Source organism: Hypanus sabinus, chromosome 17 (assembly GCF_030144855.1).
Source record: "Hypanus sabinus isolate sHypSab1 chromosome 17, sHypSab1.hap1, whole genome shotgun sequence".
NCBI classification, from domain to species: domain Eukaryota; kingdom Metazoa; phylum Chordata; class Chondrichthyes; order Myliobatiformes; family Dasyatidae; genus Hypanus; species Hypanus sabinus.
In genome coordinates this window covers 25162526-25186018 of record NC_082722.1, presented here as the reverse complement: position 1 = coordinate 25186018, position 23493 = coordinate 25162526, and the positions used below count along the sequence as shown (strand labels likewise).

Here is a 23493-nt window from a genome sequence, read left to right as displayed (position 1 = left end):
ACTGGACAGATTGGGAAAATGGGCAAAGACATGGCAGATGGAACATAGTGTAGGGAAGTGTCTGGTCATGCACTTTGTTAGAAGAGATAAAGGTGTAGACTACTTTCTAAACAGAGAAAATTCAAAAATCTTAAGTGCAAAGAGACTTGGGAGTCACTGTGCAGGAATCCTTAAAACTTACAGGTTGTATCAGTGGTAATGTAGGCAAATGTAAAGTTAGCAATCATTTTGAAAGGATTAGAACACAAGAGCAAGGATAAAATGCTGAGGCTTTAGAAAGCATTGGTCACACTGCACTTGGTGTACTGTGAGCACTATAGGGCCCCTTATTGAAGAAATGATGTGCTGGCAGTGGAGAGGGTCAGAGGAGAATTATTCCAGGATTGAAAGGATTAATGTATGAGGACTGTTCAATGGCTCTGGATCTGTGCTCACTGGAGTTTAGAAGAGGCAAGAGGGTAAAATCTCATTGAAACCTATCAAATTTTGAAAGGCGTAGATAGAAAAAGTGGATGAATCAGAATAGAGGGATGCCCATTTAGAACAACGATGAGGAGTAGTTGTTTTTTTTTGCCCAGAGGGTGATGAATCTGTGGAATTCTGAGATTGTAAGGTTCTTTATTAGTCAGGATGTCAAAGGCAGAAGAATGAAGTTTAGAGGGATAATGAACCTGCCATGACGGAATGGTGGAGCAGACTCGATGGGCCAAATGGCCTAATTCTGTTCCTATGTTTAGTGGTCTAAGATAAAGCCCTTCCCCATCTCTGGGTGTCTTTTGTTTCCCCAAGAGGGTGGAGTATTTACTCTGATTCATCCCATGATTTCAGACCACAGTCATTTATTACCTCACAGGACTTAAATGTCAGCCACAGTGCTCAGGGAGGGAGAGAAGCAAGATCTACACCGGAAAAAAGTTCGGCTTGTTAGCAATCATCCAAATGTTCAAAGTAAATTTATTATCAAAGTCCGTGTACGTCAGCATATATTGTACTACCCTGAGATTCATTTTCTTGTAGACATTCACAGCAGAACAAAGAAATACAACAGAGTAAATAAAAATCTACACACAAACTACATTGTCTGATGTTACACATGCTGCACCTGGCCCAGCACCTCCTCCCTCACTACCACTCAGGGCCCGAAAGAATCCTTCCAGGTGAGGCGACACTTCACCTGTGAGTCTGTTTGGGGTCATCTACTGTGTCCAGTGCTCCCGGTGTGGCCCCGTATATTCGTGAGACCCGTCGTAGATCGGGAGACAACTTTGCCGAGCATCTCTACTCCATCTGCCAGAACAAGCGGGATCTCCCAGTGGTCGCCCATTTTAATTCCACTTCCCATTCCCATATGTCCATCCATGGCCTCCTCCACTGTCGTGAAGAGGTCACACTCAGGTTGGAGAAACAACACCTTGTATTCCATTTGGGTAGCCTCCATCTTGGTGGCATGAACAGCGATTTCTTAAGCTTCCGGTAATACCTCCCACCCCCCTCCTTCACCACTTCCCATCCTCTTTTCCCCTCCCTCACCTTATCTCCTTGCCCACCCATCTCCTCCCTCTGGTGCTCCTCCCCCTTTTTTCTTTTTTCCATGGCTTCCTGTCTCTTTCACCAATCAACTTCCCAGCTCTTTACTTCATCCCTCCCCCTCCAAGTTTCACCTATCACCTTGTGTTTCTCTCTCCCTCTCCCCCCCCCCCACCTTTTAAATCTACTCCCCAGCTTTTTTTTCTTCAGTCCTGCCAAAGGGTTCCAGCCAGAAATGTCAACTCTGCTCTTTTCCATAGATGCTGCCCGGCCTGCTGAGTTCCTCCAGCATTTTGTGTATGTTGCTCGGATTTCCAGCATCTGCAGATTCTCTCGTGTTTGTTGACACTTAAAGTCACAAAATAACTTAAAGTCACTTTAAATGATTTGAACTGTATAAACAGTATGCAAGAGAAGCTTTTCACCGTATGTCAATGCATGTTACAATAATAAACCAATACCAATTGCATGGTGGGCTGGAGTCCACATCTCCGGGATGGAGCTGAGTTCACTGGAACTCAACCCACACAGGACTTGAAATGCCATCGTTTCTCAGAAAGTTTCTGCAGTGAAAACAATTTGCCAACAGTATCACAATGAGGCGGTTCCGACTATCACCATAGTGCCGACCATTAAACTCTAGCCATCCCGATCCTGTATGTGCCAAAGTCACAACAAAGCCATGCATTCCAACATGGGGCCCGTGAGAATAATTGTGGTCCATCACGTTTGCCAGAAGATTGAACCGTGAATAGTTTCAGGGTCGCTGCCTGTTGGCACCTTTGAAAAGATAATTGTGTGTTTGAACCATTCAAAATGCCTGAGAGTGGACGGGCAATGCCCCTTTATTGGGCGTAATGTGTGCAGTATTATTCTAAAAAGTACTTAGTATCAAAAAGAGGAAGTCGTTTATGAAATTCTGAACTGATGACTAATTTGAAATAATTTTTATGGGCTGCAAATGGTGTTTTATTCCCCCCCCCCCCCCCAATTCTGGGGATGACAGCGGGAGAGACCTTAATGAGAGCTGGGAACAGCCCCTCCCCCAGCCGCCACACCTGAGGGAAGAAAGTGGAGTCGGTACAAAGTAAAGTTTGTTTTCAAACTGGAGCGGCAGCGGCTCGGACGTTTTCCGCCGCAGGCAAGGGGGAAGGCACTCACCTTGAGCGGGGCATCCAGCAGCCTGTGAACGCCCGCGACTTGCGCGACGAGGGGGATGGCTTCGTACAGGTTGTAAACCGGCGGTCTCCTGGGCTCGGGGAAGTTGGTGCAGACGAACGGGTCCACGTCGTCCAGAAACTGGACCCTGCACGTTACGGTCGCCATGGCAGCCGTTCGGGGGCCTCGTCCCTCACTCGGTGACTGAGCCGGCGGAGGCTACAGCCGCCGTGCTCGCATCCCGTGTCGCCAGCGCCAGATGTTGTTCTCCGGCCCCGACGCAACCAGGAAGTGGAGTGAGTCAGCCCGAAGCTTAAAAGGGCACAAGTGTCCCGACCCGTCTGCTGCTCGCTTAATCTTTCGCCTTCAGCAACCTGCAAGATGTTATTTTTAAATTTCTTCTCGTGACGGTGTTATAGTGACAACTGCGTCTGAATTATTTTTCAAAAAAAGACAGATTGCAGTAACCTCCAGCGCAAGATGAACTGAGAATGAATCACGGGCAGCGGAGCGATTCGAAGAATTTCCCTCGGGAGATTGCGGGAGTCCTATTTGTCTGCATGTAAGCGCTGCAGTGTCCCATGTGGCAGTGTTACATCTTGAGTCAGAAGCTTTCCAAATGGCATAGTGTATCCTGGCGTGTCATTGTACATAACAAGCTTGCCAAATGACCCTTTGAACCTTTAAACACATATGGATGGGTATTGACTAGTTTCTACCAAAGGAACGCTGTTGTTTTGCTTATTTTACATCAATGTGATTTGTTTTTTTTAATCATTAATTAAGTCCCCTTTTGTATCAGGATAATGCTTTGGGCATCTCTTGTTTGGGGTATTTTGCCTTACCTCTGTAGATATAACTGGTCATAAAAAATAGTGAAAAATGAGAGAAGGTAGATGGCAAACGGCAAAATGCTGCAAGTCTCCTCCACCATTCAACATGGTCTCTAATAATCCAATATCCCAATACAACGTTCCTGCTAGGTTTCCCTAATCTTTCATGTAGTTTGTCTACCCAATCTATCCATCTCCTTAATAATATTCAATGACTTTGAGTGGAGAACCATCCTCCGAGAGTGAATTTCAGCACAGTCCTAAATATCTTGCCCTGTATGTTGAGACGCTGACCACCAGTATGTACTGGAATCCAGAGCCAGGGGAATGACCAGTCTGTCAAGGCCTATCAGAATTTTGGACCATTGAATGAGATCTCTTCTCATTCTTCTCAACTCCACTGAATAAATGTCATCTCATACTATTGCCTTGTTATCTCAGGGATCAGTCTGGTGAATCTTCAATCTATATAAATCTTTTTGTAGGAGAAGAGTCCAAAACAGCATCAGGATCTCCAGGTACCCACTGTCCGACTATAAAAATAAGTGTAAGGGTTACAAGCAATGGCTCACCAAACCTTTGAATAATTGGAATTCAAACTGGCATTTATCAGAGAATTTAGATTTCAAACTGCATAACTTAAAATGAAATGTGATGTTTAAAACTTTTCCGTGAAAATTCTGGAGATATATAATAAAGTGAACCTAGTTTCATTCTGATACACAAGGCAACCTTAATCTCACTCTGTGAATTATGAGAGGAAGTAAAGGCTATTACAGGAAAGTATCATACTCACAAGAATTTATGGATTGGTGATAACATATCTTCCTCGCTGAGGATCAACACTGGTACACCTTGGGTGTGTGCTTGGCCCACTGCTCTACTCTCTCTGTACATGTGACTGTGTGGCTGAAATACCATCTATAAATTTGCTGACAATACAACCATTGCTAGTAGAATCTCAGGTGGTGATGAGAGGGTGTACAGGAGTGAGATATGTCAACTAATGGAGTGATGCCGCAGCAACAACCTTGCACTCAACGTCAGTAAGACGAGAGAGCTGATTGTGGACTTCAGGAAGGGTAAGACAAAGGAACACATACCAATCCTCAGAGAGGTCAGAAGTGGAGAGAGTGAGCAGCTTCAAGTTCCTGGGTGTCAAGATCTCTGAGGATCTAACCTGGTCTCAACATTATCAATGCAGCTATAAAGAAGGCAAGACAGCGGCTATACTTTATTATGAGTTTGAAGAGATTTGGCATGTCAACAATACACTCAAAAACTTTCATAGATGTACCATGGAGAGCATTCTGACAGGCTGCATCACTGTCTGGTATGGAGGGGGGGGGGGGGCTACTGTACAGGACCGAAAGAAGCTGCAGAAGTTTGTAAATCTAGTCAGCTCCATCTTGGGCACTAGCCTACAAAGTACCAGGACATCTCTCAGGAATGGTGTCTCAGAAAGGCAGTGTCCATTATTAAAGACCTCCACTGTTCCCATCAGGTAGGAGGTACAGAAGCATGAAGGCACACACTCTGCAATTCAGGAACAGCTTCTTCCCCTCTGCTGTCTCATTCCTAAATGGACATTGAGTCTTTGGACACAACCTCACTTTTTCTTTAATATGCAGTATTTCTGTTTTTGCATTTTTAATCTATTCAATCAATGTAATTGATTTACTTGTTTATTTATTATTTTTTTATTTATTTTTCTTTGCTAAGTTATGTATTGCATCGAACTGCTGCTAAGTTAACAAATTTCACATCACATCCCAGTGATAATAAAGCTGATTCTGAAAGTCCTTCTGGAAAAAAAATACCAGTTACTCTTTCTTCCATTGTTCCCTGTGAGAGTCCATATAACCACTTCATAGGATGGAAATGAAATGTCCCATAAGTGATTAAGCAAGGTAAACATTGATAAATCAATGGTCCAACACCACCATCTTTGGGAAATTAATGATGGCTAATACTGTACATGCACACTCAACACACAGCTCCTGTCAACATGTTACTTCAAAGCCATTGAAGTCATTCCCTTAAAAAACTTAAATAACCCATGAAAGTTTTGGACTTCTCCAATAGCTCACTGAATCTATTCAGTGAGTTAGAGACCAAGAAGTTTCAGCTATGATCAGCAGTCCCAATGCAGTTAGACAAGCCTGGCTGGGGTGGGTCAGATAGTTGGAGCTTCTGTTTCTGTGTAGTAACTGGTGACCCCTGCTGGGAGGATGTTGGTGTGGCTATTAGGCATGAAGATTATTTGATTTGACTGTTGGTGTTTGAAGTGTCTGTCAGAATTAAAAAGGAAAACATATAATAGCTGCACACAAAGCACCAGGGATTGACAAACATACAATCATAAAGAACAAGGATTGCATTTGTACATCACCTGTCCTAACCCTGGTCTGTATCAGAGAGCCTCAAAGCCAAAGTAAAAAAATTGACATCTTAGTGACAGCAGACAAATTATCCACAGAAACATATGAACTGTCTTCATTTGGTGATTAAGTGTTGGCTGTGGCACTGGAATGAAAAGTTGACCAATGAGAAATTACTGTAGAAACTTCCACCCAGTAATCTGCCTTTTCCAAAAGCACCCTCCTGGAAAAGGTAATAGAACTATTAAATCAACAACTTCATACTACCTTAAAAGTTTCTCCTCCCTCCCAGACAATTAATCTGATCAACTATTCTAGTTACCTCTCTGCCCCCTCTATCTATTACATCTTTCACTGCACTGCACCGTAAAAATGCTGTTTGCTTTGTAAATGTGATGGTATTTATGTATTTCTGCACATTTTATTCACATCCGTAATTTAACCTCTAAGTTTATTTTTATTTAATTCTTTATGCTTTATAATTGTTGAATGTTGTTGCTTTTATTGCATATAGCCACAGCTAATTCCTAATAGATGTAAACGTACATGGTGAATAAAGTTGATCCTCAGCCCTTAATCCTTAATGCATGTATGCCCTCCATAACAGTAACATTAAAATTGAAGTTTTTCTTATTCACCAGAGAATACTGAAAATAATGGTAAAGAATCAGCCTAGATCTTTGATCAAAAGATTGGACTGGGGCTTGGCCCCACAGCTTTTTGACTTTGTGATAAGGAGCCCATCCCCTAAGTGTCATTTTATGAGTATTGGGTCAGTTTACTTAGACTTTCGGAGTGGAGTAATTGTAAAATGATTGATAACTGCACTATTTGTTATCTCTTTGATGAATAAGCAGATAAGTTCACAGTTGCAGATGATCTGAAGCAAGGAATTTCCCCCCAGGTTTTCTGGCTTCCTCCTACATCCTAAATATAATTAGTGCCTGCAAATTGCTCCTAGTACGTAGGTGAGTGGCAGAATCTGAGGAGAGCTGCTAAGTAATGCAGGCAGAATAAAATCAGGTTGCTGTAAAACTAGTGTACGTAGAGTTTGATGGTGAGCTGTGACAGAAAACTTAAGGGAGACATCTCAGGTCTGATCTACCTCCCTGTACGAGTGTAAAAAAAATCCAATGGACAATTCACAGAGGAAGAGTCTTGCATTTCTGACCAGCCACTTATCTCTTAACCAACATCAATGAAACAGTTTAGCTGGTGACTATGGCTCTGTGTATTTATTGTATGTAAATTATTTACATTTCCTCTGTTACAACATGATTACAGTAGAGGTATCTCATTGTTTTTAACTTCTTTAGGACGATGCACAAGGTGTTATATTGTTACAGATACAGTGGTTTCCTTCCATCCAGTAAAATTGAGCCTGGGTTTTTGCTCCTGAGTGTCAGCGATAGTAACTGTTGATAAGTGTGCATGTGTATTTGGCAGCTTAGCATCCTCTAAAATCCACAGTGTATCTGAATGTACAGTCAATATTAAGTGCCAACATTCACCTGGTAGTTGATCAGCGTGCTGTGGCATCAACACAAAGAATAACAGGAGAAATAACAAAATGTAGACATTAACCAAATGGCAAATTTGCTGTTCCTATTCTCACAACGGCAGGATCAGTGAATTAACAAATAGATCGACAATCTACACTCAGAAGATGGTCCATTGTACTTCAGTGTGACAGTTCTACTTACAACTCAGCACTTCCTTCAAGCATCAGGCCTCACTGAGGTTGTCAGACTGATATATTACCTTACCTTGTTATGTTATAGATTCAGATTTATTCATCACATCTATTTTAAACATAGAGTGAAATGCATCGTTTGCCAACTGTGGTTAACTACATATACCTGTCTGGACACGCCCCTCTGCTGTCTGCTCCTGTGGCTCCTCCCACAGACCCCTGGATAAAGGAGATTGGAGGCATTGCTCCTCCCTCAGTCTCCAGGATGCCATGCTCCCTTTTGCTGTTAATAAAAGCCTATCCTTCACCTCCCGTCTCCGAGAGTTATTGATGTTGCATCACCAACACAACCCAACAATTGTACTGGGGGCTGCCCATAAGTATTCCCGCACATTCCAGCAACAACATAGCATGCTCACAATATTCAGCAGAACAACACAAGCAACAACAACAAGAAAGCAAAACAAGACAACAACAGCAGAACTAGCCCTTCTCCCATCCCTCCCATTCACACATGCAGAAAGGCCTCCAATGCCAGGACAGGCTGCCTCCGGATTCTCAGACTTGGAGACATCAGGCCTTCACCCCAGGACTCACCGATTACGGATTTGATCATTGGTCCTCAACGCCAGGCTCTCACATACTTCCGACACCACTGACAAAATGCTGGAGGAATGCAACAGGTTCAAAGGTTCATTTTATTATCAAAGTATGTATGCAGAATTCAACTCTGAGATTTGTCTTCTCCAGATCGCCATAAGACACACAAAAAACACAGTAGTAGTTGATAGAAAAGATATCAATCTCCCTCACGCATGAAAAGAGAAAGAAACAAAAACTCGCCAACCCCAACAATGCCCCCCCAACCCCTCCTCATACAAAAGCTAACAGGAGAAACAGCAACAAGAATATCAAACCCAAGCCCCCCCCCCCAATTGGCAACAAGAAAGAATGGGTGAGAACACGATAAAACACAGAACTGATAAGAGGCCAGTATGAGTAACAGTACAAACCATGAATCTCAGGATTTCGATAACATCTCCGAGAACATCAGGGAGAGCAACCACTCGCACCCAGCAGTCCCTCAGAGGGAATCGACTCCAACCCAGTGGACCTTCTGAAGAAAGCAATGTGAACCCAGCAGCCCCTCCAAGTGACTCAAACCCAGTTATGAGTGGTGTTCACCTGTAATTCCAAAGGAAACAATACACTGGACCACTGCTACACCACCATCAAGAATGCCTACCTTTCCATTCCACGCCCTCACTTTAGGAAGTCTGATCACCTGGCTGTACATCTACTCCCTGAGTATAGGCAGAGACTGAAGACTGCAGCACCAGTAGTGAGGACCAAGAAGGTATGGACAGAGGAAGCACAGGAGCACCTATAGGATTGCTTTGAGTCAGTAGACTAGACTGTTTCAGGGATTCATCTTCAAACCTGGATGAGTGTGTGCCGACAAAGACTTACTGTACATTCCCAACCAAATGCTGTGGATGAGCCAGGAGGTATGTTGTCTGCTGAAGGCTAGATCTGTTGCATTCAAGTCTGGCGACGCAGGCCTGTGCCAGTAAACCAGGTATAATTTGCGGAGGGCTATTTCTTTCTTTTTCCAATATTTTTATTAAATTTCATATACACAAATACAGAATTCATAAGGATATTATAAATAAAAATAAGAGCACAAAATGCACTATATATAAATTACACTGATAGAATCATGGTATCACATATTCATGATCAATCAAATAAAATACATTGAATTATGAAATACAGAAATATGGTTAATTATATTGTAAAAAAAAATCTACACCCACTACCAAGACAAAGCTGGTTGGTAAAAAAAACAAGAGGAAAAAAAAGATTACTTTACCATATAGTGTTTTATAGTAATAGCCCAGATCTATATTTTAATAACAATAACAATTCAAAGATTTTTAAAGTAGTTCAGAAAGGGTCCCCATAACATTTGAAAATCTTGGTTAGAATCAGAAATCGAACAACGAATCTTCTCTAGATTTAAACATGACATAACATCGCATAACCATTGAGCATTTGTGGGGGGGGGGCAACCACCTTGCATTTAAGGTCCTCCTAGCCATAAGAGAAATAAAAGTCAGTACCTACAAATGAGAAAGCTCCAAAATTATAGCTCTTTCCTCAACAACACCAACTGAGGCAGCCGAAGGATTGGGCTTAAAACTAACTTTAAAAAGTACAGAAAAGTTTGGAATGCATCTTTCCAATATTTTTCAAGGCTCAAACATGACCAAAACATATAAATTAATGAAGCCTCTCCATAATTACATCTGTCACAATAAGGAGATATATCTGCAAAAAAACCGAGAGAGCTTGTATTTAGATATATGAGCCCTATGTACCACTTTAAATTGTAGGAGGGAATGACAAGCACATAATGATGAAGAATTAATGATGAGGGCTATTTCAAGGGTGAAGAGATAATTTTGAATGAGGTGGAAGTAACATCGGATGTATGACAACTCCTGCAGGGTTCACAAGACATCACTTCCTACAAAGCAAAACCCAATAGCATGAATGGCAGTGATGCTTCACTACCAGATGAACTCAACACCTTCTATGCCTTTTTTCTTTAGATAAGGGTTAAGGGGGGGAGGGTTAATATTATCTTTCTTACTATTTTACTATTACATATATTCTTTGTAATTTCTAAAATTTAATAAATAAATAAATAATAGCACTTTCTATGCCCACTTTGAAAGGGAGAACACAACTACAGCTGTGAAGATCCCTGCTGCACCTGATGACCCTGGGATCTCTGTCTCAGAGGCAGATGTTAGGCTGTCTTTAAGAGAGTGAACCCTCGCAAGGTGGATGGTCCCAATAGAGTACCTGGTAAGGCTCTGAAAACCTGTGCCAACCAACTGACAGGAGTATTCAAGGACATTTTCAACCTTTCACTGCAATGGGCAGAAGTTCCCACTTGCTTCAAAAAGGCAACAATTATACCAGTGCCTAAGAAGTGTAATGTGAGCTGCCTTAATGACTATTGCCCAGTAGCACACACCTGCAGTGATGAAATGCTTTGAGAGGTTGGTCGTGACTAGACTGAACTCCTGCCTCAGCAAAGACCTGGATCCATTGCAATTTTCCTATCGTCACTATAGGACAATGGCAGATACTATCTCAATGGCTCTTCACACAACTTTACACCACCTGGACAACACAAATCTCTATGTCCGGATGCTGTTCATCGACCATAGCTCAGCCTTTAAAACCATCATTCCCACAATCCTGATTGAGAAGTTACAGAACCTGGACCTCTGTAACTCCCTCTGCAATTGGATCCTCGACTTCCTAACTGGAAGACCACAATCTGTGCGGATTGGTGATAACATCTTCTCCTCGCTGACAATCAACACTGGTGCACCTCAGGGGTGTGTGCTTACTCTCTATATACCCATGACTGTGTGGCTAGGCATAGCTCAAATTTGTTGATAGTACAAGCATTGTTGGTAGAATCTCAGGTGGTGATGAGAGGGCGTACAGGAGTGAAATATGCCAATTAGTGGAGTGGTGCTGCAGCAACAACCTTGCACTCAATGTCAGTAAGACGAAAGAGCTGATTGTGGACTTCAGAAAGGGTAAGATGAAGGAACACATACAAATCCTCATAGAGGGATCAGAAGTGGAGAGAGTGAGCAGTTTCAAATTCCTGGGAGTCAAGATCTCTGATGATCTAACCTGGTCCCAACATATCTATGCAGTTATAAAGAAGGCAAGACAGCAGCTATACTTGATTAGGAGTTTGAAGAGATTTGGTATGTCAACAAATACACTCAAAAACTTCTATAGATGTACCATGGAGAGGATTCTGACAGGCTGCATCACTGTCTGGTATGGGGGGGGGGGTTGGGGCTTCTTCAAAGGACTGAAAGAAGCTGCAGAGGGTTGTAAATTTAGTCAACTCCATCTTGGGTACTAGCCTACAAAGTACCTAGGACATCTTCTAGGAGCGATATCTCAGAAAGTCAGTGTCCATTATTAACGACCTCCAGCACCCAGGGCATGCCCTCTTACTGTTATCATCAGGAAGGAGGTACAGAAGCCTGAAGGCACACACTCAGCGATTCAGGAACAAATTCTTCCATTCTGCCATCCCATTCCTAAAAGGACATTGAACCCTTGGACACTACCTCACCTTTTTAATATATTATTTTATGGAGTTTTTGCATGATTTTTAATCTATTCAATATATGTACACTGTAATTGATTTACTTACTTATTTATTAATATTATTACTTTGTTTTTTTTCTTCTATATTATGTATTGCATTGGCATGTGTCGTGAAATTAACAAATTGACAAATTTCACGACACTTGCTGGTGATTTCAAACCTGACTCTGATTCTGATCTTTCCTGCAGCTAGACAATCAGAACAGAGTTATATTGCATAGCAACAGGCCCTTCGGCCCAATTGAATATGCTAACCAACTTCCATACCTGACCTAGCCCCACTTGCCTACATTTGTCCTACATCCTGCTAAAACTTTCCCATCATGAACCCATCTAATTGTATTTTAGCAGGCAAATGTTTTTGTGGGAGACAATATAGGATGATGAGGCTGGCTCTCGCAGAGGACAGATAGACTGTGATATTGTTACCATTATGGATAGCCAGTCCCAGCACGACTTTAACATTCTATCTGACAATTTTAATATTTTAGATTCCCAGGTTTTAGAGAATAGCAGTGTTAAGGGATTGCAGTCCTCTGGTCTTTGTTAGCATTGACAATGGTCAACTAAGATCAGGGTAGGTTATCCTGCCAGAAACTAAGTTTAGTAGTTTTTAATGCTTGAAATATTGCGGAATATTGGTTGCTCAGGTAGTCAATTTGGAAGTTTCATCACTGAGCTTGTCAAAATGTTTGCAAATGTTTCAGCTCGAATCAAGAAGCCGTCATCAGTGTGCAGTTGAGGGTGTTGTTTCGTCAGAATGCCAATTTATATACTCTTCTTGGGTCCAAATGGATATTGATGATGGCCTCTCAATTGGAGCCAAAATGTCTACAAAAATTTTGCCAAGCTCGGCAATCAACCCAACTTCCAAAGATTTCCAGAAGCATTTTCTGAGGAGGCACCCCAATAGGTCCTTTCATTTGCAATGTGCCAGGTATCAAAAAATTTTGTGAGGACAAGATGGACACTGCAAGTAAGGTGAAGACAGCTCAGAGCCTGAGAACAGACTCATTCCAGTGTTCTGAGGGAAGGATGAAGTTTTCAATGAAGATAGGATTTGGGCAGAATAGGCATCCTGTTGCATGGAATGCTAAAAGGGTGCAAGGTAAAGGTTCCTGCAGAGCAGTTATTGCATCTGATGGTGAAGGAGAAAGTAAAATCTGGCGTAGCATGTTTCAGTGGAGTAAAGGAAATTACAGAGAGGGGTTGGCAAAAGTAAGTTGGAAGGAGACGCTGCTAGAGATGATAGCAGAGCAGCAATAGCATGAGTTTCTAGGGAAAATGAGGAAGGTGCAGGATAAATGTATTCCAAATACAAAGAAATATTCAAATGGCAAAATAGTACTGGCATGGGAAGTCAAAGCCAATATAAAAGCAAAACCGAGGGCATACAACAAAGCAAAAATTTGTGGGAAGACAGAGGATTGAGAAGCTTTTGAAACTCTACAGAGAGCAACTAATTAGAATCATTAGGAGGGAAAAGATGAAATATGAAAGCAAGCTAGCTAACAATATCAAAGTAGATTGTAAAAACCTCTTCATGCATGTAAAAATAAACGAGAGATGAAAGTGGATATAAGACTATTAGAAAATGAGGCTGGAGAAATAATAACGGGGGCCAAGGAAATGGCAGATGAACTAAATTAGTGTTTTGCATCAGTCTTCACAGTGGAAGACACTAGCAGTGTGCCAGATGTTGACGGGTGTGAGGTAAGAGAAGTGAATGCACTTACTATTACAAGGCAGAAGGTGCTCAAAAAAGCTGAAAAGTCATCCAGTCCAGATGAACTGCACCTTAGGTAGTGGTAGAGATTGTGGAGGTAATAGTAATGGTGTTTAAAAAATCAATGGACTCTGGCATGGTGCAAGAGGACCTGAAAATTACAAATGTCACCCCACTCTTTAAGAAAGGAGGAAGGCAGCAGAAAGGAACTTATAGAAAAGTTAGCCTGACCTCAGTGTTTGGGAGGATGTTGGAGTCAATTGTTAAGGACGAGGTTATGGAGTGCTTGGTGACACAGGACAAGATAGGACAAAGTCAGCATGGTTTCTTAGGGGGAAATCTTGCCCAATGAACCTGTTGGAATTCTTTGGGGAGATTGCAAGTAGGTTAGATAAAGGGGATGCTGGAGATGTTGACTTTCAGAAGGCCTTTGACAAAGTGCCACAAATGAAGCTGCTTACCAAATTAAGAGCCCGTGGTATTACATACATAGGCACCCATTACTCTTGAGAGACCATGGATTTACGCCTTGGGAAGTTTCCAGGGCGCAGGCCTGGGCAGGGTTGTATAGGAGACCAGCAGTTGCCCATGCTGCAAGTCTCCCCTCTCCACACCACTGATGTTGCCCAAGGGAAGGGCAAGGGCCAATACAGCTTGGCACAGGTGTCGTCGCAGAGCAATGTGTGGTTAAGTGCCTTGCTCAAGGACACAACACACTGTCTTAGCTGAGGCTCGAACTAGCAACCAACGCCTTAACCTCTTGGCCATGCACCAACATGGTATTACATAAGACCATAAGATATAGGGGCAGAAGTAGGCCATTTGGCCCATCAAGTCTGCTCTGCTATTCAATTGTGGGCTGATCCAATTATTCCAGTGATCCCCAGTCCCCTGCTTTCACTCCATACCCTTTGATGCCCTGGCTGATCAAGAACCTATCTATCTCTGCCTTAAACACACCCAATGACTTGGCCTCCACAGCTGCTCATTGCAACAAATTCCACAGATTTGCAACCCTCTGTCAAAAGCAGTTTCTCCACATCTCTGCTCTAAATGGATGTCCTTCAATCCTGAAGCCATGCCCTCTTGTTCTAGACTCCCCTATCATGGGAAATAACATTGCCATATCTAATCTGTTCAGGCCTTTTAACATTCGGAATGTTTCTATGAGATCTCCTCTCATTCTCCTGAACTCCAGGGAATACAGCCCAAGAGCTGCCAGACCTTCCTCATACTGTAACCCTTTCATTCCTGGATTCATTCTGAATCTTCTCTGAACTGTCTCCAATGTCAGTATATCCTTTCTAAAATAAGGACCCCAAAACTGCACACAATACTCCAAGCGTGGTCTCACGAATGCCTATTAGAGCCTCAACATCACATCCCTGCTCTTATATTCTATACCTCTAGAAATGAATGCCAACATTGCATTCTCCTTCTTCACCACCATTTCAACCTGGAGGTTTACCTTTAAAGTTTCCTGCACAAGGACTCCCAAGTCCGTTTGCATCTCTGCATTTTGAATTCTCTCCTCATCTAAATAATAGTCTGCCCATTTATTTCAAAGTGCATAACTATACACTTTCCAACAATGTATTTCATTTGCCACTTCTTTGCCCATTCCCCTAAACTACCTAAGTCTCTCTGCAGGCTCTCTGTTTCCTCAACATGGCCCACTTATCCACCTATCTTTGTATCATCAGCAAATTTAGCCACAAATCCATTAATGCCATAGTCCAAATCATTAACATACATCATAAAAGGCAGCGGTCCCAACACTGACCCCGTGGAACTCCATTAGTAACCGGCAGCGAACCAGAATAGGATCCCTTTATTCCCACTCTCTGTTTTCTGCCGATCAGCCAATACTCCACCCATGCTAGTAACATCCCTGTAATTCCACAGGCTCTTATCTTGCTAAGTAGCCTCATGTGCTGCACCTTGTCAAAGGCCTCCTGAAAGTCAAAATATGCGATATCCCCTGAATCCCCTTTATCTAACCTACTTGTAATCTCCCCAAAGAATTCCAACAGATTAATCGGGCAAGATTTCCCCCTAAGAAACCATGCTGACTTTGTCCTATCTTGTCCTGTGTCACCAAGTACTCCATAACCTCGTCCTTAACCATTGACTCCAACATCCTACCAGACACTGAGGTCAGGCTAACTGTTCTATAATTTCCTTTCTGCTGCCTTCCTCCTTTCTTAAAGAATGGATTGACATTTGCAATTTTTAGGTCCTTTTGTACCACTTCTACTGCATCTCCTTTGTCTACCCTGCTTGTAATTTCCTCAAAAATTTGCAGTAGGTTAGTCAGGCAGGATTTTCCTTTCAGAAAACCATGCTGACTTTGGCCTATCTTGTCATGTGCCTCCAGGTAACTCCATAATCTCATCCCTAACTATCAAATCCAACAACTTACAACACTGATGTCAGGCTAACAGATCTATAGTTTCCTTTCTGCTGCCTTCCACCCTTCTTAAATAGTGGAACATTACTAGCATGGTTAGAGCATTGACTAATTGGTAGGAGGCAGTGAGTGGGAGTAAAAGGATCCTTTTCTGGTTGACTGCCAGTGACTAGTGGTATTCTGCAGAGGTGGGTATTGGGACCGCTTCATTTTGTACTGTATTTAAATGATTCAGATGATGGAATAGATGGCTTTGTTGCCAAGTTTGCAGATTATAAGAAGATTGGTGAAGGGGCAGGTAGTGTTGAGGAAACAGGTAGGCTGCAGAAGGACTTAGACAGATTCGGAGAACGGGCAAGAAAGTGACAAATAAAATACAATGTTGGAAAATTCATGGTCATGCACTTTAGTGGTAGAAATAAATGTGCAGACTATTTTCTAGAAGGGGAGAAAGTCCAAAAATCTGAGATGTAAATGGGCTTGGGAGTCCTTGTGTAGAACACCCTAAAGGTTAACTTGTAGGTAGAGTCAGTGGTGGGGGAGGCAAAATTGCATTTGCAGTCAACATTCATTTCAAGAGGTCTAGAATAAAAGAGCAGGGATGTGATGCTGAGGCTTTATAAGGCAGCACTGGTGAGGCCTCACCTTAAATATTGGGAATAGTTTTAGGCTCCTCATCTAAGAAAAGATGTGCTGGCTTTGGAGAGGGTTCAGAAGAGGTTCACAAGGATGATTCTGGGAATGAAACAGAAGGATGAGGGAAATATTTCATTGAAACCTTTTGAATGTTGAAAGGCTTAGGCAGAATAGATGTGGAACGGATATTTCCCATGGTAGGAGAGTCTAGAACAAGAGGGCACAGCCTCAGAATACAGGGTATCTATTTAAAACAGAGATGCAGAGATATTTCTTTCACAAGAGGGTGGTGAATTTGTGGAATTTATTACTACAGGCAGCTGTGGAAGCCAGGTTGTTGGGTACATTTAAGGCAGAGCTTGATTGGTTCTTGACTGGACATGGCATCAAACATTACGAGGAGAAGGCTGGGGAGTGTGGGTGAGGAGGGGAGAAGAGGATCAGCCATGATTGAATGGCAGAGCAGACTCAATGTACCAGATGGCCCAATTCAGATCCAGTGTTTTATAGTCTTATGGTCTTAAATATATCCAAATAAACAAAAAGAAAATGTAAGTCTTTTAGTTGAGTCAGTCACCGTTGGAAAGTTTATGCTGCACTCTTAGCCCAAACAGCATGCACAGAAACTGAAAGAGACCAAATGGGGTTATCACAGCTGGGAGCACACAGACTCCTGATGGTAGCCCCTAACTAAATCGACTTTGGATTAAGGCGCTGGAAAGCACCACATGGGCAGCAACTACCATCGGATTTAGGGACCGTATGGAAGGGTGAATCCCAGAAACTATTTGTCCAGTGTACAATGCCAAGTCTTTCATTGTTGGCAAACTCGGCCTTTGTGGTTGCCAGCTTTGTGGGTCCAGTGTATGTGGGCCAGTTGTGGAAATGTGATGCTCAATGCCATGTTTTGTGATTGTAGTTCAGAATGTGGGCTTGGTGAGGTCTGAGAATTCACCCAGTGGTGCATGCACTTGACAGAGTCATTGTAGGGGAGCAGGGTAACGACCCAAAGTCCTTGACATCCACAAGCCAGCAGTTTTTAAGATTGACCAACGGTCCTTGAGCACAAAGGAAATCTTCGCCAAGCAGAGGTCTAGCCAGTTTAGCCAGGATGAATTCCCACGTGTAACATCGCCTTCTGAAACAGAACTTCACCCATCGTGTTCCGTAATTATGAATCTTGCTGCCATTGGTGTCCTCCAGCCAGGTTTCATCGCTTTTTGCCTTCTCTTCAATAGATGATGCTGGCAGCGCACTCACTTGAGCACTCGTATCACACAAGTGTCGCCAAGAAAGGATATCTGTAATGAAAAGCAGACAACCTGGGGATGCGCTGGCAGTGTCGAAGCTGCAAGACATTCAACACTTCCTGGTGTTCGACCACAGGTCCAGCATCATCTGTTTTGCAGCTGCACATGTCCTTATGTTGAACCCTTGCTGAACGGGCTTATTGAGGAAGAGAAAGGAGGACGAATGATGTATTACTGTCTGGCTGAGTGCAGACTATCAGCCATTTTAGCAAGCTCCCTATTGTCCTTCACGGGTGCATTGGGGGGGGGATATGCAGACTTGATCAGGCATTTGCTGCTTCAGTAGTTCTTTAAAAATAAAACAAGGATGTTGATTTCCCAGGAGAGACAGCATGTGGTCCATTAGTTCCCAATGGTTACTATGACTCCCCGGTGCTCTTCTCTCTGCACCTTCCGCCAAAAAATACTAAACCAGACTACAGTACTATCCTCCAGATCATTCCTCCCACCCAGCTCTCTAGAGTGTTCCATGCCATCCCACTCCTGATTGGCTGACACACATTCCTAAGTTGGACAACGTGGCTCTTTATCTTTAGCTAAAGCCAAAACACTCTTACCAGCAGGACACACCGCCTTTACAGAAAACTGTTAAAATAAAATTCCTTACAGCACAGCAGTAGAAATCTTAACCAGGGCATTACACTCTCTCCCAAAAAAACAGTTGCATACTCATGACTTTGGAACTTATTAAAACATTATTAGTAACACAATATTCAATTGAAGTTCATGATTTCAGGACCTCCAATCCATTTGTAAATGGCAGTAACATACCTCACTATTGGGTGTTTCTTGACTCTCTGAGACCTTCTGATCCAGTCATCAGCTTCTTCAGCCTCAGACGCTTCTTGTGACTGATGCTGTTTACTTGGGGACGCTTACCCCTCTATCACTCATGTCTTCCTGCCACCTGATTGAACTCAGCTTCATTCCCAATTGTACTGGAGCCCAGTTTCCCGGCACGGTCTATTCTCACATCTGACTGTCCACTGGTAGTCCTCCCTGTTACATCTGAGTCAGGGCTGGGAAATTTAGAAATCTCCTCATCACTTTGGATAAGGTAAAGCATATCACACTCCCATTTCTTCATCCTCTGAGTCTGTACAGTGTTCAGTGGTTGCTCTCTCTTCAGGTCTTTCCACTGAAATCATGCCATTGTCTGGTTGTCTTTCTGTTCTCTTCCTTCTGTGCAGAGTTCTCCTACTAGGTGTTGGTCCACGTCAGACTCTGAGTCAACACATACTTCCTGCCCTCGCGGTAAAAGGTGATTCCGATGGAGAATTTTGACAGGACCATTCCCATCCACTGGCTTCACCCGGATTTGGCATCTGGCTCTCCACTGTGCAAAGCATAGATACCCAGCAGTCGGCCAGTTTATGGTTCTCTGGTAGCCCCAAATTTCATATTAAAACACTGTCTCCAGGCATCAGCTGAGAGTACCTATTGATCTTATCTGCTTTCCTTAGTTTTACGTGTAGCAGAACCAGCTGGTGGTTCATAAGCTCTTTGCAGTTCTTTCCTCACGTCAGACACACACTTGAGATAAGTCTTCTGTGGCAAGTCCTCACTGTCAGTTCCAAAACAAAGATCTACAGATAATCTCACTTCACGCCCAAACATCAAATAGTGTGGCAAGTATTCAGTAGCTTCATTCTGTGTGCAGCTGTAGCAGTGGTCCAAATGACCAACATGCTGACTCCATATGTTCTTTTTGCTGATATCCAGGGTTCCAAGCATGTCTAGCAAATTCCAGTCGAACCTTTCAGGTTGAGGACCACCCTGAGTGTGATATGTCCTTGACTTCTCAACTCCAAGTAACTCATGTATGAGCCGAAGCTCAAAATCCCTTCACTGATCATTGTGTACCCTTCTTGGGAGACCATAATGAACAAAATACTTCTCCCACAACACTTTGGCAACTGTGGATGCCCTCTGATCCTTTGTGGGAAAAGCCTGAGCATATCTGGTGTAGTCATCAGTGATGACCAAGACATTTGCAACACTACTGGGGTCGGGCCCTATGGAGAGGAAATTCATATGCAGTAACTCAAATGGTCCCATACTTTGTAAATAAGATAATGGACCAACTCTTGTAGGCAGTGTCTTTCTCCAAATATATTGGATGCACGACCTAACAGTACTCTTCAAACAGGGTTCATTTGGAGCCAGTCTTGGACCAATCTGTAGGTTGTATCAAACCCCAAATGACCTGAGTCATCTTGAAGTGACTTCAGTACTTCTCAGGCAAAACCAACTGGGAACGCTGAGGTCTGTATGGAGGAGAAGTGACCCTGTATAAATCTTTGTTCCTCAACTCCAGTTAGTCCCATTCCCTCATCAGTCGGGGTATGGTAGGGTGTTTTGTCTTCTCAACTTGGGCCATAACCCTTTTGACAACGGATGACCAAATGGCATCTATACAAGAATCGTCTCGCTGGGCTGCTGCCAATTCCACAGGACTCAAGGCGGACAACTGCATTGTATTCAGAACAGTCAAGTTACAATATGCTTGAGGAATGGCATGACCTGAAGCCCCCAAATGATCTATAGCTCTATCAGGCTGTCATCTTGCCTCTGATTCCCCACTGTGGAAAACTGGCACATTGCTTAAACACCAGAGGCAGGAATGCCCTCCCACTCTCGGTCCATTTCCAGAACCTCATGCGAATGTCAGGACAGTGGATCAGCATCAATGTTCCGGTTCCTTGGCAGATATTTCAGGCTGACATCAGAAGCAGACAATGCTGCCAACCAGCGATGACCTGTGGCATCCAACTTCACCAAGGTCAGGATATAATTTGGCACCATTTAAATAGTCACTTATCCGATCCACCATGGCCCGTTTCAGTACCAGAAATCCGAATTTGTGCATGGGGTAATTTTGTTCAGAGGGTGACAGACTCCGGCTGGTGAAAGCAACAGGTCCCAACCCTTTACTTTGGTCCTAATATAGAACACCACCTAAGCCCTTGTGGCTGGCATCTGTATGCAGTAAACATAGAAACATAGAAAATAGGTGCAGGAGTAGGCCATTCAGCCCTCCAAGCCTGCACTGCCATTCAGTATGATCATGGCTGATCATCCAACTCAGAACCCTGTACCTGCTTTCTCTCCATACCCCCTGACCCCTTTAGCCACAAGGGCCATATCTAACTTCCTCTTAAATATAGCCAATGAACCAGCCTCAACTGTTTCCTGTGGCAGAGAATTCCACAGATTCACCACTCTCTGTGTGAAGAAGTTTTTCCTCATCTCGGTCCTAAAAGGCTTCCCCTTTATCCTTAAACTGTGACCACTCATTCTGGACTTCTCCAACATTGGAAGCAATCATCCTGCATCTAGCCTGTCCAATCCCTTTAGAATTTTATACATTTCAATAAGATCCCCCCTTAATCTTCTAAATTCCAGTGAGTATAAGCCTAGTCGAACCAGTCTTTCTTCATATGAAAGTCCTGCCATCCCAGGAATCAATCTGGTGAACCTGCTCTGTACTCCCTCTATGGCCAGAATGTCTTTCCTCAGATTAGGGGACCAAAACTGCACGCAATATTCTAGGTGCAGTCTCACCAAGGCCTTGTACAACTGCAGTAGAACCTCTCTGCTCCTGTACTCAAATCCTTTTGCTATGAATACCAACATACCTGTTGCCTTTTTCACCGCCTGCTGTACCTGCATGCCCACCTTCAATGACTGGTGTACAATGACACCCAGGTCTCGCTGCATCTCCCCTTTTCCTAATCGACCACCGTTCAGATAATAATCTGTTTTCCTGTTCTTGCAACCAAAGTGGAAAACCTCACATTTATCCACATTAAATTGCATCTGCCATGAATTTGCCCACTCACCTAACCTATCCAAGTCACCCTGTATCCTCTTAGCATCCTCCTCACAGCTAACACCACCGCCCAGCTTCATGACATCCGCAAACTTGGAGATGCTGCATTTAATTCCCTCGTCTAAATCATTAATATATATTGTAAACAACTGGGGTCCCAGCACTGAGCCTTGCGGTACCCCACTAGTCACTGCCTGCCATTCTAAAAAGGTCCCGTTTACTCCCACTCTTTGCTTCCTGTCTGACAACCAATTCTCTACCCACATCAATACCATACCCCCAATACCATGTGCTTTAAGCTTGCACACTAATCTCCTGTGTGGGACCTTGTCAAAAGCCTTTTGAAAATCTAAATATACCACATCCACTGGCTCTCCCCTATCCACTCTACTAGTTACATCTTCAAAAAATTCTATAAGATTCGTCAGACATGATTTTCCTTTCACAAATCCATGCTGACTTTGTCCGATGATTTCACCTCTTTCCAAATGTGCTGTTATCACATCTTTGATAACCGACTCTAGCATTTTCCTCACCACTGATGTCAGACTCACCGGTCTATAATTCCCCGGTTTCTCTCTCCCTCCTTTTTTAAAAAGTGGGGTTACATTAGCCACCTTCCAATCCTTAGGAACTGATCCAGAATCTAAGGAGTTTTGAAAAATTATCACTAATGCATCCACTATTTCTTGGGCTACTTCCTTAAGCACTCTGGGATGCAGACCACCTAGCCCTGGGGATTTATCTGCCTTTAATCCCTTCAATTTATCTAACACCACTTCCCTACTAACATGTATTTCCCTCAGTTCCTCCATCTCACTAGACCCTTGGTCCCTCACTATTTCCGGAAGATTATTTATGTCCTCCCTAGTGAAGACAGAACCAAAGTAGTTATTCAATCGGTCTGCCATGTCCTTGTCCCCCATGATCAATTCACCTGTTTCTATCTGTAAGGGACCTATATTTGTCTTAACCAATCTTCTTCTTTTCACATATCTATAAAAGCTTTTACAATCAGTTTTTATGTTCCCTGCCAGCTTTCTCTCATAATCTTATTTCCCTTTCCTAATTAAGCCCTTTGTCCTCCTCTGCTGGTCTCTGAATTTCTCCCAGTCCTCAGGTGTGCCGCTTTTTTTTTTGCTAATTTATATGTTTCTTCTTTGGACTTGATACTATTCCTAATTTCCCTTGTCAGCCACGGGTGCACTACCTTCCCTGGTTTATTCTTTTGCCAAACTGGGATGAACAATCCATGCAATCTTTAAATGCTTGCCATTGGATATACCCCGTCGACCCTTTAAGTATCATTTGCCAGTCTATCTTGGCTAATTCACGTCTCATACCTTCAAAGTTACCCTTCTTTAAGTTCAGAACCTTTGTTTCTGAAATTAACTATGTCACTCTCAATCTTAATGAAGAATTCCACCATATTATGGTCACTCTTACCCAAGGGGCCTCGCACGACAAGATTGCTAACTAACCCTTCCTCATTGCTCAATACCCAATCTAGAATGGCCTGCTCTATAGTTGGTTCTTCGACATGTTGGTTCAGAAAACCATCCCACATACATTCCAAGAAATCCTCTTCCTCAGCACCCTTACCAATTTGGTTCACCCAATCTATATGTAGATTGAAGTCACCCATTATACTGTTCCTTTATTGCACGCATTTCTAATTTCCTGTTTAATGCCATCCCCAACCTCACTACTACTGTGAGGTGGCCTGCACACAACTCCCACCAGCGTTTTCTGCCCCTTAGTGTTATGCAGCT

General features: G+C 43.0%; 1 protein-coding gene across 4 annotated transcripts in view; it reads right to left on the bottom strand.

The window, feature by feature from the left end:
• fhod1 (formin homology 2 domain containing 1) overlaps positions 1–5251 on the bottom strand; it is a 300189-nt gene extending 294938 nt beyond the window's left edge. For 3 of the 4 annotated variants that reach the window (XM_059992692.1, XM_059992693.1, XM_059992694.1), the window contains exon 1: positions 2689–5239. In XM_059992692.1, coding sequence (XP_059848675.1) covers positions 2689–2853 — 165 coding nt within the window. In that variant the 5' untranslated portion in view covers positions 2854–5239. Of the gene's footprint in view, positions 1–2688 lie in introns of all 4 variants that reach the window. The other variant, XM_059992695.1, reaches the window with a different exon arrangement.
• Positions 5252–23493: the final 18242 nt, after the last annotated feature.